This window comes from Xiphophorus couchianus, chromosome 10 (assembly GCF_001444195.1).
Source record: "Xiphophorus couchianus chromosome 10, X_couchianus-1.0, whole genome shotgun sequence".
In the NCBI taxonomy this organism is placed as follows: domain Eukaryota; kingdom Metazoa; phylum Chordata; class Actinopteri; order Cyprinodontiformes; family Poeciliidae; genus Xiphophorus; species Xiphophorus couchianus.
The window spans coordinates 10448865-10467553 of NC_040237.1; the positions used below are offsets into that span (position 1 = coordinate 10448865).

The window sequence follows — 18689 nt, forward strand, 5'->3', positions numbered from 1 at the left end:
ATCCGAATATGATGGGTACCACTCCCCCCTGCAGGGTGGGGAAGGGTGGTCGGCCCTCCTGTCTTTTTGTACAGTTTTTCATTAGAACCAAGTGAGAGAGTTAAATGTGTGTCTGTGTGTGTTCTTTGAGTGTTTTTGTGCCGCTATGCAAAAGAACAACAACAAAAAGAAAAGTCTGAACTTTTGTGTTAGTCCACATATGAACCAGTTGAATGGTGTATGTCTGGCTGTGGGCAGCTGCCCTGTGTCCACAGAGGTGAGGTAGTGCCTGACACCGTGGGGCGGCATGGCCGCCCCATCCTCGGGGTGTGTCCGTATTTGAGGTAAATGGTAGCCTTCTTGGCCTTTTTGCCTACTCTCAGTGACTCCCATAGATTCATTTCTTTTTTTCTTTTTTTTTTTTTTTTTTTTAAAAAAGGCAAGTGTGTATGGAAGCCTGGAGGGGCCACACTGAGCTGAGTCCATGAGGAGAGGACTCTGTAGAAACCCTACGGATTAGGGCTTTAAATCCACACTGTCGTGCAGTGTGTACAGTAAAATGAGGCATTTATGTTACTCTGAGGTGAAGTTGTGTGTTTTCATATAAATGTGTGTGTCAAATGAAGACAGAGGCAGACGGGGTGCAGGAGATTTACTTCTGACCCCAGTCCGGGCATTACAACGCATTTCCTCTCCCTGCCTTCGCTCCTCCTTTTTCTGCTTCTCAAAGGGAATCTCTCCCTCCTCCCATCTCGTTTTTCCTTTCCTTCTTTCAGAGTCGTAACTCCTTGGAGAGAGAAGCGCTTCATTGTCATTCATACGACGGTATGAACAGACAGTGACTGCCTGCACATATGTATGTATGTACGTATGTATGTTTGTTTGTATGTGTATGAGTCACAGGAGCCGGTCCAATGACAAAAAAAAAAAAAAAAGTAAATATGGTCTGCCGCCTTTTTAAAGGCTGACAGAACATTTTCATCAAACTGGACTAGCCTTTTTTATATAAATATAGCACCTGTTTCAGTGGGATCTTAGAGGAGGAGCAGCTCCAAAACAAAACAACAAGACAGCAGTAACGGCTCAGATTGAGTTGATTACCTGGCAGCCGAGTCCAGTTGCTTTTGCTTCCATCGGCGCCATTGCACACCAAAGAAATGTGGAGAAAAAAAACAAACAAAAAAACAGGAAATTTTAGCTCGCAGTGTTTGCTGACTGCTCACATGACTGTGAGAAATTAGGCTGTGTTTTCTGAACTACTGTTTTAACACTAGGGCTGCACAGTGGCGCAGTTGGTAGCACTGTTGCCTTGCAGCAAGAAGGTCCTGGGTTCGATTCCCGGCCGGGGTCTTTCTGCATGGAGTTTGCATGTTCTCCCTGTGCATGCGTGGGTTCTCTCCGGGTGCTCCGGCTTCCTCCCACGGTCCAAAAACATGACTGTCAGGTCGATTGGTTTCTCTAAATTCTCCCTGGGTGTGTGTGTGTGTGTGAATGGTTGTTTGTCCTGTATGTCTCTGTGTTGCCCTGCGACAGACTGGCGACCTGTCCAGGGTGGACCCCGCCTCTCGCCCGGAACGTAGCTGGAGATGGGCACCAGCAACCCTCCCGACCCCATTAGGGACAAGGGTGAACAGGAAATGGATGGATGGATGGATGTTTTAACACTTATTCAGAAATAATACTGAAAGATTCTGACCAGCTCTGAGGCTGCTTCAAAACGTGAGCACTGCGAGAAGCATTAAAAAAAAAAGGAAACAAGGAGGGGAACCTGATCCCCACAAACAACGCTGCCCTGAAGAACTGAGGTGAAACAAGCTGTGGCTCTGTGTGTGAGTGTTTTTATGTGTTTGTGGATGTGTCTTGGCAAATGGCAACAACTCTTTCTGGATAAAACAGCTTGCTCAGACAGAAGGGCCCCCACACGGATGTTTAAACAGGAGATGGTGTAAGAAAGAGAGGGAGGAGGTTCTTGTTCCATTCTCCTGTTGCTGGTGTGTGTTTTCTTTCCGGTTATATCCAGTTTCTTTGTAACCACAAACTGTGAATTTGATGTCGGAGAAACGCAAATTCCTGCCGATGAGACTCTCCATGTGTCTCTGTGGCTTAGCCCATCTCCTGTTTCCTGTTTCCCATTGCACATGCTGGCATCTGCACGTGTCACACTTCCTGTTCCTCGAAGACCTCGAGGAAAAGCGGCGGGAACAGTTCGTTGGGACACTCCACCTTCATGTGAAGGAAACGGCTGGCGTGGCATGCACCGATCATCCGCAGGTCCGTCACCTTCATCAGGAGTTTGGGCCAGAAGTGGGGAATGTTGTGCTTGCGGTAATTGATGTAGTGTTCGAATGCCAGCAGGTACGTCTCCTGGCACTTCTCTATCTTGTCCACAGACGTCAGGCCTGAGCGATCTGTCAACAAAGGAGACAAAGGAACATTTAGAAAGCTCTGAACTTGGTAGCGTTTTCTTGACTTGTTATGATGATGTGTGGCTACAGCAATAAATCACTGAGAAAGCCAGGAGCAGGTGCACAAATGTTTTACTCAATAATGCTACACCAAAACAAAAAAAAAACAGTTTACTGACAATATAGCAGAACTGACAATCCTGTTGGCAGTTAATGGATGGCTTTGTTGAGAAAAAATGTAGGTGCAATTCAGAGAAGCTATGGGGACGGATTTTTGGTTGGTCTCAAGGAAGTTCTGGAAGTGACTCAGAAAAGAAATCATAGGATATTCCCTATGTCTTGTTTGGCATAGGGTTTGAGCTGCTGACCCACACAAAGGACCTTGTTGGGTAATGTAAGGATAACTTTGAGGATCTCCTTAATCCAGTCCCCATATCCTTAGTAGAAGAAGCAAATTTTCCAAGTTCAAAATTTATTTCCTCTACATGACTCAGTTAGTAGCGGATAGCTCCTCATCAGCACGTTGCCTGGAGTGCAGAGCATTTATCCTCAGATGGTGAAGACTCTGGGCATTATTGGCCTGGTTGACAAGCCTCTTTTCTGTTACATGGAGGACTGGGACAATGGCTCTGGAGTGACAGATTAGGACGGTGGAACCAATCTTTAAGAAAGGGGACCAAAAAGTGTGTTTCAATTACTGAGAAATCACGGTTCCCCTTTCCCTGGGGATGGTTTACACAAGACATTTCTTCAAAAGATAGTTTTTGGTTTTTAAACACCTAGTTCTAAGCACTATGTACAGTATTTAGTGGGCTTATACATGTTACCTCCCAGTGAGAAGTACGATTGAAATTTTTATTTAAATAACATTAAGTAAGACCTCATGTACTTACTACATGTTTCATTCAATGGAATGTAAAGCCATTGAAATAAAATTATAAACTGAAAGATGCCTTTTTTCTTTAAGGATACCTGAACTCATGAGAAGCACGGCCTGCAGAAGCGCCACTTCCGTGTCGTCCAGGTTGAACTGCGCCAGGCTTTTGCCCAAATCAAAGATGGCATCAGACACCACACCCAGCCCTCCGTTCTTCAGCTGCTCGCGCTTCACAGCTATCTCCCCGCTCAGCGTCAGCGTCTCGCTTTCGGGGTCATAACGGATTGCTGCACGCAACGACATGATCTCCATGCAGCAGCCCTTCAACAAGATGATCTGGTCTTCACAAGGCAGCTGGTGATCAAATAAAAAAAACAAACAAAAAAACACATTTATCATTCAATGCAAACATAGAAATGTGAAGATATATTCTGCATCCATTTACATTTATGTTGTTGAAAAAAAATTCCTTACAATGAACAAGTTTCCTCACTTGACCAACGCAATAACATTGTGTTGGTCAGGACAACACAATGTTATTGTGTTGCTAGCATAACATGAAAAATGTTTCATGTTATGCTAGCCCTCAAATCATTGCACTTTATGATAGTCTATATGGGTTATTGTCTATGGGCCAAAAATAAATGTTAGTCAGTAACTCTAACCCGTAATGTCTCCAGTATCAGAACTAAACAAAGGGTGGCAGCATTTATTTTCTATGCTTTTCAGCTCTGTGAAAACATGCTCCCTCCATTCCTGTGTTTGTGCATTTTCCAGGCAACATCAGAGCACCACATCCTTTCACTTATGGTGTTCTTATATGAATGAAGACATTTATAGCAACAGTGTTATTTCTATGAGAATATTTTAGGGAAACAAAAAGATTGTTCAGATCCGTTGTGTTCTCGTGTGGGCATGGCCTAATTTCCTCAGTTTCAGTGTTACACATGACGAAAAAAATAAATAAAAAAAATTCCCAGCATCAACCAAAGTTTAACAGATAATGAGGGAGACAAAAATATAATAGTAAAATAAGTGGTTCAAGAACAGAAGAAAAACGATGGATGAATACCAAGCATGTATTTGTTTCCATGAATAAATAGATTATTTCAAAATCACCCTGATTTACATGGATGCAAGCCCCTCTCAGCGGAATCTCATCTCGTTACGTGTGCAGAATGCGTTCACTGAATTAATCTCACCTCGGTGCGAACTCTACTCTCCCTGTGTCGCTGCTGGCACCCGAGCAGATTAATTGACATTTGTTGCCTTGATCTGTCTTGTAAATTTGTAATCATAGCTTGTAACTGAAGCTCAAACCAAACACTTACAATGCATTTATGGCTGTGTCAATTTAAAGGAGCAGCAATTAATTAGTGTTTTTTTAGTGAGTAAATGACTGCTGGCCTTGTTTCTGTGCTATCAGCTGTCCTATCAGGGCTTCAGACAGGCAGCATGAAGAAGCCTCATGGCTCAAATAGGTTTTTTCCATAGTCCAATGTTATCAGATTAAACAGCCAAATTTATAGTGTCTTTTATCATTTTGAGATAAAACAAGGCAGATTCTGGCATTGCTATCTACTAAGCTTTAATTTTCATCTCAGTTAACACAATGAGTTTTTTTTCTTATTGATTTCAGTGGTATCATCTATCAAGGAAGAAACAGTTAAACACACATTTATACTGAAAAAAAGCAGATTCAACATCATTGCCTTCGATTTTTGTTTCTAAATGTTGTACAGAATTACAGTTGCAACTTCTTCACATCTGTAGCTAATTATGCGACAAATTCCCACTCACAGGCCTATTTAAATCCATCTGCCCCATCAGACAATAACTCTTTAATCAGTGCCCAATAATATAATGCCTTGTCACTGCTTTATCAGCTGTTAACTAATTAATATTACCCAAACTGACTATCATATGTAAGAAAGCTTGTTCCCTGAGATGTCTACCTGTAAGTCAGTGCTGGAGGAAATATTGACTAACACAAGTGTCTGTTCGCTTCACAAATACAAAGCGACAAGAAATAAATCCTTTTTGAAAGAAAGTCATGAAGTCTGTCAGAGCCGAAACATACAACCAGAGCCACAGAAGGACACTTCAGATCAAGGCAGACAAGTCCAGATCAAGTCCAGATCTATATCAGACTGAGAATCTTTAGAAAGATCTTAAAATCAATGACAACAGATTGAAAATGATGAGAGTGTGCAAAGGTAGTACAGAAATAACTGAAAGACTTGCAGCTGCAATTGCAGCAAAAGGTGATACTTGAATAAACTTTTGAGAACCACAAGTCCTTCTTTTACTTCTGAAGTTATGGAAATCTATAATAGAAAATCCCAAGATGAAACTAAATGTAAAGCAGTTTAAATGTTTAAGAAGTTTGAAGAAATTTGCAATGAAATGCATTAGCCTTTCCTTCAGACAGATTAAATGATCTGCTTGACAAATTGTACTTATGACCCTCACACCTCTATGAGCACTTACAAACACACACAGCCTGACAGGGGCATTCATCTATGCACGAACTGGTCGTCTGCTGCCAAATAATCAACCTTCCCTCACCTCAGAGAACATGGGCAGTTTTTTGGCAAAGTCGACTACTCTGGTGATGGCAGGGGTGATGATCTTGGTGAATTCGCTGAAGGCTTCCAGGTCGACCTTGTCTCCGTCGGACGTCGGGGCAACCGGAGATTGGCCAATCTTCTCTGGCTGCATTGGAAAAAAGGCAGTGATTAGCGCTGGGTGTTAAATAATCCTTAAGAGATAACACCTGAAGAGGACATTCTTAAAGATCTCAATTTTCAGGGGTATCTGTCAAGACATACCGTACAAGGATCAAAACCTTCATCATGGTCCTGTAAGAACATTGTGCAGCTTTTGTTTGCCTTTGCGGTGTACAGTTAAGGCTAATAATTTTTGTGCATTTTTTATCATCACTAATTAGTTTGACAAATTCCTTTGACAATGAAACACATTTCTCATCAAGGTTAAGGCTGATGTTTCACAAAGCCCCATCCATTGCTCACCTCAAATAATTGCAAACCAACCTTTTCCAGTTTTTAAAAAAATTTACGCTCCACTTTATCTTGGTCTATCACATAAAATCTCAATAAAATACACTTTCGTTTCAGGGTCTAATGTGACAAATGAGGAAAAGTCAAGGCTTTGCATTCAGAAATCTGTGTAAATTGAGGGGTGATAATGATACATATTGTGTCACCTTCCACTGAATAAAGCATGTGTCAGAGCTATAGCAATTAATTTAAGTTGGGCTCTGGCCATGAACAGGATAAAACTAAAGCATGAGAATAATCATGGTAAACAGTAAGTCATCAATCATGAAAGACAGAGATGGATGCTGTGAAAAAGCCAAAAACTAAGCATAGTGTTTGTAGGTCAGGGACATTTTTTACATCACTATTGAGAAAATAGCTGTCAAGGGAGACGCAAGAGAATCAGCTGCAGGTTATACATACTGAAAGCATAACACTCCTTCCGCAGTCTTTCAGTCATATTTTACGTTGTTTAATGGCTTTTGTCTCTGCAGAGTTCATCCTTAACCCCAGTGTGATTAGAAAAGTGCGGAGAACCTAAAAAATTGCAGCAATAAGCAAAAAGAAGTCTTCATAGTAAGCTCTGCAGATTACCTAGATTAATGCAGGGAAAAACTTTTGGAAGCTGATGGGGATTAATCACGGTGCTTTTCTATTTCCAAATCAGTCCGATTTCTAAAATAACTGAGGAGCCTTGATAGTACTAATAGAAAATGTCTGTTTTAAGATTTATGTGGAATGCAAGCTTACTTCTTTGTCTCTTCTTGGGTCTTGTTTTCAAGAAAGAAAGAAAAAAAGGTGGCCTGCTCCAAGGTTCCCACCCATTAATTGCGTAAATACTCCACACTTTTCCAGTCAACTTTTCAGATTTCATTTGAAAGTACACTACTCTATCAATACACCATCAATTTCTGACTATGGAAGGACAGAAGAAAGGACAAGTGTATGGAATGGAATGAATGAAAAAGAGAAGAGCACTGGAGGAGAAAGAAAGCAAGGAAAGAATGAAGGTGCAAAGAAAGGACACAGTGTAGGAAGACGAGAAGGAAAGAAGAAGGAATGTAAAGACGGAAAGACAGGAAGAACATAAGGAATGATGGAAAAGAAAAACAAAAAGGCACAGGATGGAATTTATGAGACAAGGAAGGAAAAAGTAAGAGGGAGAAAAGAAGGAAGGCAAGAAGAAACAATAGAATGGAGGAAAAAAGAATGAGAACAAGAGATGAACAAAAATAATGATACAAGGAAGGAAGGAAATCAGAAAGAAAAGAAAGAAAACAAAACAAATGAAAGGAAGAAGAGAAAGAAAGTCAAGTTTCAGAAAGTCAGTCATGAATCTGCGTAGTCAAAACCAACTTTTGAATGAAAAGATGTTTTTAACAGATTTACAGACTGAAAAATACCAAAGTGTCTCATGGTGACCTTCACACAGAGCTTCCTCTTGCTCGGTGAGTCAGAATGTAATTCTAGATTTATGGGCAGTTGGGGAGCACAATCCATTAGAGTTCAAAACAAACTACACTAGGACGTTTAGGAGTAATTTATACCAGTACTTACTTTCCACCCAGTATTTTTGATGCTGTCTGCAAAACTCGCTCATTTTCCAACACAAAGCTTCCAGTTCAATATTATTCTAAAAACGTTCCAACAGCATCAGTCTTAATTGTGGATTCCTGTTGGGGGACTTTCTGACCCATGACTAGGTTTCAGAAAATTCATGAAATTTTTTTATGGATACATTGAGATTATTGAAGTTAAAAACACAAAAGTTTAAGTATTTAAGATAATACATAATATTTATTTGCCCATCTTCAAGACCTCCTTGTTTATGTCCAAGGTACATAGATGGAGAAAAGAGAAAATTTTAAAAAATGGACTTCAAGTGAATTAAAGAATCAATCAATCAGAGAAATAAAAATTAGCAGCTTGCACATGATCCATGGACCTAAGTATGAATAAAGTTCAACTGATTTACTGACAGGGGTTGGGGAGGTACCTTGTTATTGTATTTTCAGCATTAAAGTGCTGAACTGTTGACATATTATATACATATTACATTATCTCTGGAAGCTTTGTTCATAATGAGCTTATTGTACGTCTGCTTCATACCAACGGCGATTAAAACTGGTCACTCACAATGAGTCAAGTTCAAAGCCAATTTCAATCAATAAAAGGTGCTTTGCCACAATTTTGGCATCGTGGATCAAGAATAAAACCAAAAAATGTATGAATATACAATGTATGTAAAAATGTATGAATTCCCAATGACATACAGATGTTTTTGTTTTTTTAAGATGAGATAAAACGTTCAACAGTTAGAAGCCAAAAATTATAAACACAATGCACACAACATCTGATAGGATGATGAGATCTCCTCTGGGAACCTGCAGGTCTGTGGTATGGAACGTGTTTTTTTTGTGTGTTATTTTTTACTTAATCTGCACTGAACTAAAAGCAGATGTTCAATGGGCCTTAAATTAGATCAGTTTCTGTTTCTAATTGCAAAGACAGAAAACAGAGATTCAAATTCAATATTTGGCAAATGTTTCTAAGAGCAACAGTTTAAAGTTTAGGACCTGTGAAAAACAGGAGATTTCTGTGCACTGAAGGGTTGTGGAGAGGTTTTATATTTTATTTGGCTCAGAGAATAGAACAGAAAACCGAGAAGGATGGTGTGTACAAGATGATCCAACACTTAAAATGAAAAACTATTCCCACAGTTTTTGTTCCATAGAAGTTCATTCTGGATGCATCCAGCTGTTTGAAAGTGCTACTAGTAATCTTAGCTTTGACTTTCAAACAGATATCACACTGCTGAGTAAAGCTATCAGTGTGGTTAGTGTTGCTGGCATTACATAAAGCAGCAGCTTCTCTGTTGGCATTCAAGGGAAAGCACCTTAACTTAGAGATGTCCAAGAGGCTGACAGCATGTTCAAAGTCAGCATATTTCATGGCGGGGGCCTCACTAACACTGAAAAACAGTTAACTTTGAGCTTTCTTCACTCAGAAACAGCATCTACACTGAAAGATGTGGGTTGTCAGAAGAGCTGGAAAGTTCCTGAATCGGCAGAAATACAGCAGACTCAGCCGATTAGGTGGATTTGATTGACTTACTCAACTTAGTGGACTCCCCGGTAACAACATTCCTCACACTGAATGTGTGAGTCAACCGCAACATGCAGCCCCACGTCAAAAGGTGGTGTCATACACACAGCAGGTAAAGCAAACCACGACTCACTCCAGTAACAGCAGAAGAAAGGCAATTATTTGTTTTTACTTTTCTTTTAGGAATAAGGAAGTGAAAAATCAAACAAATTCCTTATCTGTGTAATTTATCTCTTATGGACAAGAAAACATCATGCATTCATTTCCCAAGAGGTACATTTAATTCAATTACTTTCTACTTTTAATTATCCCTCCTTCCTTCTAACTGGACATTTTTCAAACCAGAATGCTATCACCACCTTAATCCACAGAGACTGATGCAAATCAATATAATAAGCTGAGTTTACAGTCTCAGCAGGACCTGGTGACGCCTGGGCGTGTTGTGTTCACTGATGATAAACTAATCAAATGCTGGCAAGTCACCTGTCAAATACAAAAGTCACAATTTTTGCAAGCAAATTTTAAATAAGGTGAATGAAAGAGATAAAAATGTAAAACTATATAAAACGAGAACACAAATACAGATGGTAGAGTCTAAGAATAAAATTAACAGGCGTCATGACTCCATGTGGTTTAATTTATTTATATATGTGCATAATAGTGTGTAAAATATAAACAAATAACAGCTTTTCAAGAATTTTACATTGTGATATACATTCCTAAACCATGGCAACCAAATCTGTTTTTCCTAAAGCAGGTCTTATCTGTATTACAGAGAACTGTGTCTATTTAAATGAGTAAATAAATAACTTACAAAATGTTACTGTACAGATTTGCTTTTGGTCTCTTGGCCTTATTAGACTGAAAAGCCTTCTAAAATATTATATATTTGTTGTAACTAAGAGAGCTCAACCTGTTCACGCTTTGATTAGTAACAAAAACAAGTTTATGCACAGACTTTTGTTTCTGATGCTCTCAGGTTTGTCCTATAAGGCTTCACACCTCACACAAACTCAGGCTACGACCTTGTGTTTTGGCTGAGGATTATCTGAAGCATTCAGCTTTTATGCACCTTCAAACACTTTCAGAGCCAAACTCCTCCCTGCAGCAAGCTCTGACCTTTAGAGGAGACTCTCTTGGATTAATTTTTTTTTTTTGCATTTGAGTGTCAGACCATGAAATATTGTACATCTAAAAGAAAGTGGAGTTATCTGGGCAAAAATGGAAACCAGAGCAACATGTTCTTACCAGGAATTTGCGGTTCTGTTTCCACTGTGCGCCCTGAGCGTTGGTATGCCGATGGGCCTCTGTCACCAGCCGGATCAGGTCCCACTCGGCCACAGTGGGCTCTGGACGGGTCTGCAGGGACTTCACCATCTCCTCCTTTTTGCGTTTCTCCCTGTTCTCCTCAATAAGGCGCCGTTTAGCCACACGCTTTGAGTCATCCAGGACCACTGGGGAGGAAGAAAGAAAATATTTAGGTTTAGTTACATTAAGTTTAAAGGTAGATTTTTACTACAAAACACATTTCAACCACAATAACTTGTGAGTTACATCACTTATTATTTCCAATCCAAACTTTAATATCAATTTTCTGAATGCATACCAGTATCTACACTCTTTAAATATGTTCAAATTCTGCCATCAAACTCATGTTTCATGAGATTTTATTAAAGCCTTTGTATAATAGTTCAAGCTCAGCCTGAGTGAATGGAAAGCATCAATTTCATGCGTTGGCACAAACTTTGAGTTGGACACATAGATATACTATCATCTAAGCTGTTCCATTGTAACTCTGGACATATAATTAGGGACATTGACCTTGTAGAAGGTCAACCTCCACCCCAGTCCAAAGTCTTTCTCAGCACCCAATATGATATTTTCAAGATGGTGTAAAGTCTGCTCCACCTAATTGGGTTGTGGGCAACTGTAAACAGGAATTCGAGATTGTATTTAAGGGTAACAGATTGATAGGGGCCAAATACAAATGTGTGCCATTACTTTCTAAATTTTCTGTTTAAAGAAAAAGTAAAACTATTTAACTTTTGTTCTACTTTACCATGATTAAAAATCCCAATAAAATACATTGAAGTTCATGTTTGTCAAGAGACAGAATGTGGAAAAACCTTTGCACTTACAGTCCATGGCCATTCCCACTGAGATGCACTTCTTAAAGCGACACAGCTGGCACTGGTTGCGGGTGATCTTGTCAATGATGCAGCAGCCATCATACTTGCAGGAGTAGGTGGGGTGGAGGTTCTTTTGAATGGTCCTACGAAAGAAACCCTGCAGGCACGACGAAAAGCACACAGAGAGGGAGACTGATGAATGAATGAACGCTTCAGGCAGAGTGACAGTAGGTCACATACGGTGGAGGCCTGATGGGAAACAGAGCAGGCAGAGATTAAAGCGATGGAGGACAAGAAAAGGACAAGATAAAATGAAAACCTTAAATCCCACGTCCTACAACAGCTCAGTAAAGTCAGGATCAATCAGTCCTCCTGCTGGTCTTGTTTGTGAGAAATGTTAACACACAGTATGGTGTAAAAACCTTACATCAAGCTTCAGTTATTTTATCTTAGCTTCCACGAAGGAATAAATTTCCTATAATCTTGTATCTGATCCAAAGATCCAAATAAGCTGATTTTCAGCCTGTCTGAGGGGTTTTTTTTCTTTTTCTTTTCTTTTTTTTACTTTTATTGAATTCTTCTTACTGTGAATCACATCCAAAACATAATCTCTCCTAAGCATGCAAAGATCACTGTATTTTTACACTGAGAAAAGCCTTGGCCTGTAATATGAGCACAAAAAAATAAGCTACAGATAACTGACGGAGCGTCTCTGTGGACGCATACCTTGCAGCCCTCGCAGGTAATGCAGCGGTAGTGGTACCCTGTGGCCTTGTCGCCACACACCACACATGGCTCATCCTTTTCGAGGTAGCTGGGGATGTACCCTGAAAGAAGAAGGAACACAAGCATAAACATAAAGGGCACATTACTGTGGGAGGATGGCTATTTAAACCAGAAACTCTGCGCTCATCAAGAGTGTTGCGTTTGTATCTTTTAGGATTCTTACAGAGTTTTCAATGAAAACATTCGGAATCTTTCCAGGCTCATTATGCTAGCATTCTCATTCCTTTACTTTCCTTTTACAGTAGAAACAATGTTTTATAAAATTAGAAGTATACAAAACCTTGAAACAAATTTATTTTGGAAATAAATTTATTTAATCCATTAATATGTGTGAGGTTAATATGTTTAAAATAAGGACAGAAGGAAGGAAAGAAAAATGGAGGGAAGGGAAAAGATCACAAAAGGAAATAAAAAAAGAAAGAAAAATGCAAAAAAGAATTTAGGAAACTAGGTGGGCAGAAAAAAAGGAGGGAAGAAAGAGAAGTAGGACACCTGGAAACAAAGAAAGGAAGAACATAAGAAAGAAAGTGGAAGAAAAACCTAAGAAAGAAATTAAAGAAGGACATAATACAAGAAGTTAAGATGGAAAGATGTGGGACACAATGATGAGAGAATGGTCACAACATTTAGACAAGAGCACAGGAGATGCAGTCTGTAAGCTCAAATATCTTTCCTCACTTTTTTTTCTACACTTTGAAAATGCAAATCAATTTCTACAAGCACTGTGTGAGGAACCCTAACTTTAAATGCTCCCTCTCTACTTCTAAATTAACTTCCAGAAATGTAATTTAAAACTTTCTAAATATCTTTAATGGGTTTAATTGGACATGAACTATATGGAACTAGTTACACTTGTTTTGACACAGGGAATAAGTCATAGGTTGGGAACGGAACAGCTCGTTCTCCTCCTATGCCGCCTCCAAGACTGGGGAGAACCAAGGAGTTTGCTCAGAAACACAGGAAATAGCAGATTTCCAGACATTTCATGTGCCGTATACGTGGCCGAGCAGCTGGGAGGGGAGGAAATGGTCCAGTGCAAGTCGCAAATAAAGTCGGTGTGGGCACAAACATACACAAACTGAGTGACTTCATCATGCGTTTTTAGCTCCACAACTGCTCAGAATTTTTCAGCCCCTTCTGATGGATATCACACTGTATCAGGACTGAGGCGGACAGACCTCTTTTATGGTATGATAACAACCCCAAACATGAAGGGAGAGAGGGAGGCAGCAGAGTGCAGACGGTTTGGCCCCTGCAGAGTCTCAGATTACATCCAGACAGAAGAATCGGAGAACCTGAATCCACTGATAAAATTAAGACTCGTTTCCACGATCTTAGCTTTTTTTTGCATGTCTGTAACTGCAAAAGTGCAGTGAGGAGAATGGGCAAGGTTATGTGTGGTCAAATAGTGGCCCAATTCTTTGTCTGGCTTTAACTTATTCAAACAGATTATTAAATAAAAAGCCTTTCCTTCTTTACTCTCAGCGGATGAAGCAGCTGTGTGCGTGTTTGTATTGAGGCGTGTTGAGAGCTGTGACTGGCAGTGTCAGTTGCGCCCTGCTTTTTGGCTTTGCTACAGATTCCAGATGAGGAAGAGGATGAGGAGAAGAAGGAGGGGCAGTGCAAGAAGAGGATGGTGGGAAAGCAAGGCAAGAGTGAGTGCCAAGGGGGCACAACAAGTCACATTTCAAGCCAAATCGATTTGAACAAATACCACCAAGTTCAAGCTGATAGAACCCCACAGGGAATGGAATAAGAGTTTAGACTTGCTGAGAGGAAATAAAAACCCGCAGAACTGAAGAAGAAAATATAGAAGCTCAGAAAAGCATGAGGAAAAAGATAAGGAGAACATCAGAGGTAAGCCTGTGAGAGGAATGTCAGTGCTGCTGCCTTGGCAGGGCCAAACAGTGGTAGACCAATCCCAAAGCTAGTCTGTGGCTGCTTTCGGAAGCCAAGCCCAAAATCAATACCGCTGCAGCTCTCTGGATGTGGATGTGCCCCCTTTTTGGAACAGGAAACTCAAGAGACATCAACGAGGGTCGCTGCTGCAGAGGCAGAGCCCAGATAAATATTCAGTCTTCAAGAGGTTTGCGCCAGAAAAGCTGCTTTCTTTGTTTGGATCGGAACGTAATGGATCAGGTGTCTGACGGAGTCCCGTGGTTCTTTCTCTGAGGTCCTGACACAACAGGAGTCCGGGCGGGACGACATATGAGACTGTAAACACTGAGGACATTAGGGGATAATCCTGACTACACACACTAATCCCCTGCTGCTGTATGAACTATACAATAAAACTTTAATAGCATAATAAGCAATTACTCATGCTTATAATGTTAAAAAAAGAAAAAATTAATGAGCTCCTAATTTCAAAAAGCTTGTTATCCTGTCTTGACGTTAGATCCTACACATATTTCAGGATATGCGGTGATGAAAAAGGAGGATTTCAATCAATATCCCAGGCTTTAAACATCTCAGAGAGCTCTGCTCAGCTCTGTAACTGCCACCATCAAGTGCTGGTAGTTACTGAACTGACTATGAACTCTAAGGCGTAATATAAGACTGCGAAATGAGCGTGGCATGACCCAAAGCAACAACAACTGTTCCTGCAGGTCAGAGACATTAATCATACTCTAGTGTCCATCTTTTTGAGAAACATGAGCAGAGCCTGATGAAGATAAGATGCTGAGGATGGTGGGCAGCAACTTTGCTTGTATTTAAAGCACTGAATACTTTTGGAGAATGTACGCGAAGATTGACACACGGAGTTAAGTCCAGGTAAACTTCCAAGAAGAAATCCTCACAGCTGCCAGGTTGCAACCTATACCTTTTGGTTTCCACGATCGCAGTTCCTTGAGCTGAAAACTCACAATTAGAGGTGGATAAAAATATCGACTCATCAATGTAATTGCAATTATTTATTATCCAATTCAATATCAATATGGGAAACTCTGTGAATTGCCAGGTTGCCAGTGTTGTTCACACCATGCTGAGCAACACTTTGATGAGCTGCATACACATTTGCTGCGCTTCCAACAAAAGATGCGTGGAAGCAAAGTCTCTTTGTGTGTGGGGGTGGGTGGTGTGTGTGTGTGTTTTCTTCTCAAAACCTTTACCGTAACACCAGCAAAGAAGACTCTTTTACAAGAGCAACCTGAAGAGAAAGAGGCTCAAAATGATGGCATTAATGGGCTATCCAGCAGTGATGCAGGTGATTCAAACCATATGCTGGCTTGGAGGGAAAACAAAAACATATCTGGTGCTTTATTTTCCTAAATAAAGCTGTTCCTCCCACCGTAATTCTTTCACTGCGTCTTTCTTCGCCTGTTTACCTCTCTCCCTCAGTTCCCATGATTTGGAGCTGTCACTCTCACAATAAACACTGACCAAGGCAGAGGCAGACGAAGCAGAGGGCTATTGTCTATCAACGGCAGATGCCCAAAATATTTTTGCTCCATATTTGAAAGCAAAATGTTCACAAGGCAGCTTTCAAATAGCTACCACCAACCTTTGTACAATTGCACAGTTGCCTAGATTCACTGTGAGGAGCTTTCCTATATAAATTATAAAAAAATGTTACATTCACTTATTTGTTTAGTTTTCTAAAGTGAACATCTGTCTGCATCTGGACAGCCTTTAATCTCTGGATTAGGGATTCATGGATCTTAGAAGATTAAATCAGTCACTCACCAGTCATACTCTTCACCGAACATTGGCTGTTCTTCCTCTTCCTCTTAGGGCCATTGAGCCACCTGAGGGATGATAAAAGAAACAGAAAAGGAAATCAGACTGTGATGAATTTTCTGTTTTACAATGAGACCACCTGGTTTGTTTCACAGCTGTTATATTAAGCAGTCACAGAAAAGTTACATACACACAAGTTAGTGTGAGGTTCCCAGTTTCTGTACACCTTTATCCATCTATTGAGTTTCTGCCTCGTTCTAATGAGCCACCACAGCAATTTCCAGAAGCTGAGGCGTGGTCTTTGACCAGAACACTGCAACATCTTGATAATTTTCTTTTCCAAACATTTTGTGTTAGATTTGCTGCTGGTGCTGTATCATTGTCCAGTTGAGTACCCAGTTTGGACCATGCGCTAATTGTGTGACAGAAGGCCTCACCGAGGCCAGTATGAGTTTTTAATTGAACTAAAAACAGATATGTAAAATTTCTCTATAATGTAGTTATCTATATCAGAGTCAGACGATCCAAAATTTATACATAAAAAGCCAGAGACAATATAAGCTCATCTGTATAAACCGTCTCTGTACCAGCCATCTGCGCTCTAAAATCTAGAAAGTAACAAGAGTGTTTTCATGGAGCAATGGAGCACTCAAAGCCAATACTATTAGGAGGCCTTTTATACAAGTAATTGAGTGTATTTTAACAGTAAAAGCTTTCCTTTTGACCGTGCTCTCAAACTAAATTCAATAGCAGGAAAATGACTCTGCGGGAAATACACAAATAAGCCCCTTAAAGCCCTTCAATTACATGGCTACACATGGGGGAAGCCCCACACTGACAAAGCAGGGGAGAGAACCACTCCACAGGCACATCAACACACAGCACATCAGACGCACAGCTGAAACCACGCCAGCAAAGTTTGAAAGACATGTTGGAAACAGCCTGCTCAGATGGGAGGGGATGGAAGGTGAAGGAAGAACACGATCCCATAAAGACCATGCGTGACACACAGTCAGGTTGTGCAGTCTGTTAATGTCGGAGGTGTTTGCAGTTCAAAGAGTGTGTAGGGTGGTCGGGCTCAACCTCAGGGAGAACAAGGAGTACCAGCAGAAATTGCACACCCTAACCACAGAGATTTCTGCAATAATTAATGTTTTATGCCCAGTTTGTTTATTATTGTCGCACATAAGGACACCATGTGGAGCTTGGAAAGCCACTGAGGCAGCATATAATATGTGCTTAAATAAATAAGCTATAAAAACAGTTTTATTTGCCAAATTAAAATTGTAGGTGAAGGCAGCATTAGTTATTCAGTCTGTAATAAATGGAACAATAAAGACTAGAACCAAACATAAAGTTGCTATTCAATTAATATACCTGCTTTGATTTCTCTGCAATATTTAATAAAAAAAGTTTCAAACAAGTTGAATAACTTAAGTCATACTAAAATTAATGTCACTAAAGAAATTATAAAACATATTTATTTTTTATTTTTATAACTGAATTTTGCAATAATAATTCAATTTAATTAGTACATGTTAAGTGTTATCTAAATTACCATTAACAAGATACATTCAGATTCATTAATGAACTAATTACATAAAAAATATACATTAAAATTAGACCAATTTACTGTTTGTCATAAATAATTTATGTAGTAAATATGAATTAATTGTATTTAAATATTATATATATATATATATTTTTTTTTCTATCCATTTATGTTTGTCTCACTATGCACAACTATAATTTATTATATTAACTGTTTGTCTTTGAATTAATAACTTAATTAATAATAACAGCTTTTATCTAAGTTTATCTAACAGCTTTTTATCTAATCCAAAAACATTTCACTTCCTCCATTTCTTATTTAAGTATCAACGTTTCCTCAATTTTAGAAAATCTGCTTCTTTCTGTTTAAGTGTATTTAGCATTTTCATTCAATAAATATATTATTAATTTTCAATAGCAAAAGTAGCTTCTAGTTTTACAAGTCCCGGTGTGATGGTGCAAAGATGGAGACAATTTTCTTCTAATGTTTGCAAGGTTGATAACTTAAATTCATAATGATATGATACAGAATCAAAAGTCGAAAACAGGACTACATGTCTAGACATGCTTGGTGTTTAACCTCCCAGTGGGAAAACAAATTGAATTGCCTGTTAAGTTACCATCATTGTGCCCTAATGCTGCCCTTTACATGTTAGACTTTAATTATAGCTTGGCCCTGCTTATAACTCCCTTTGCTCTTTTCAAAATCTATAGGATGGATTACAACAGCATAAAATAAAGCTCTTAAACACCCAATGGAGCCTGATTTATTTTGACTGTTTTGTTTGGAGCGTCTTAAAACTCTCTTGTGGCCCAGTTGATTGAGATGATGATCCCATTCTGTTAGGATGTTGAAAAATGCGACTTTAGCAGCTTTTAAGCAAAATGTAATTTAATGAATGTGATCCACTGAAGAACACTCTCACATGTTTGAACTTTTCCACATTTTAAAATGTTGCAGGCAGAAACCTTAGGGTATTTCACTTGATTTGAATTTCATATACAGACATTAAGTACTGCTTGTTTATAAATTTGTGGAATTTGTAAACGAGATGCAAAGTTTAGCCCAAAATTATTGATACCCCTGGAAAATTCAAATCTTCAACTAGTGAAGAAT

The 18689-nt window shown here is 39.5% G+C and overlaps 1 protein-coding gene across 1 annotated transcript in view; it reads right to left on the bottom strand.

The window, feature by feature from the left end:
- Window positions 1-1639: 1639 nt before the first annotated feature.
- thrab (thyroid hormone receptor alpha b) overlaps window positions 1640-18689 on the bottom strand; it is a 113079-nt gene continuing 96029 nt past the window's right edge. Inside the window, exons 5-11 of the mRNA XM_028029424.1 lie at window positions 16028-16089; window positions 12281-12381; window positions 11564-11711; window positions 10674-10879; window positions 5830-5976; window positions 3357-3615; window positions 1640-2387 (exon numbers count right to left, since the gene is read on the bottom strand). Of these exons, the coding sequence (XP_027885225.1) occupies window positions 2137-2387; window positions 3357-3615; window positions 5830-5976; window positions 10674-10879; window positions 11564-11711; window positions 12281-12381; window positions 16028-16089 (1174 nt within the window). The 3' untranslated portion in view covers window positions 1640-2136. The remainder of the gene's footprint in view (window positions 2388-3356; window positions 3616-5829; window positions 5977-10673; window positions 10880-11563; window positions 11712-12280; window positions 12382-16027; window positions 16090-18689) is intronic.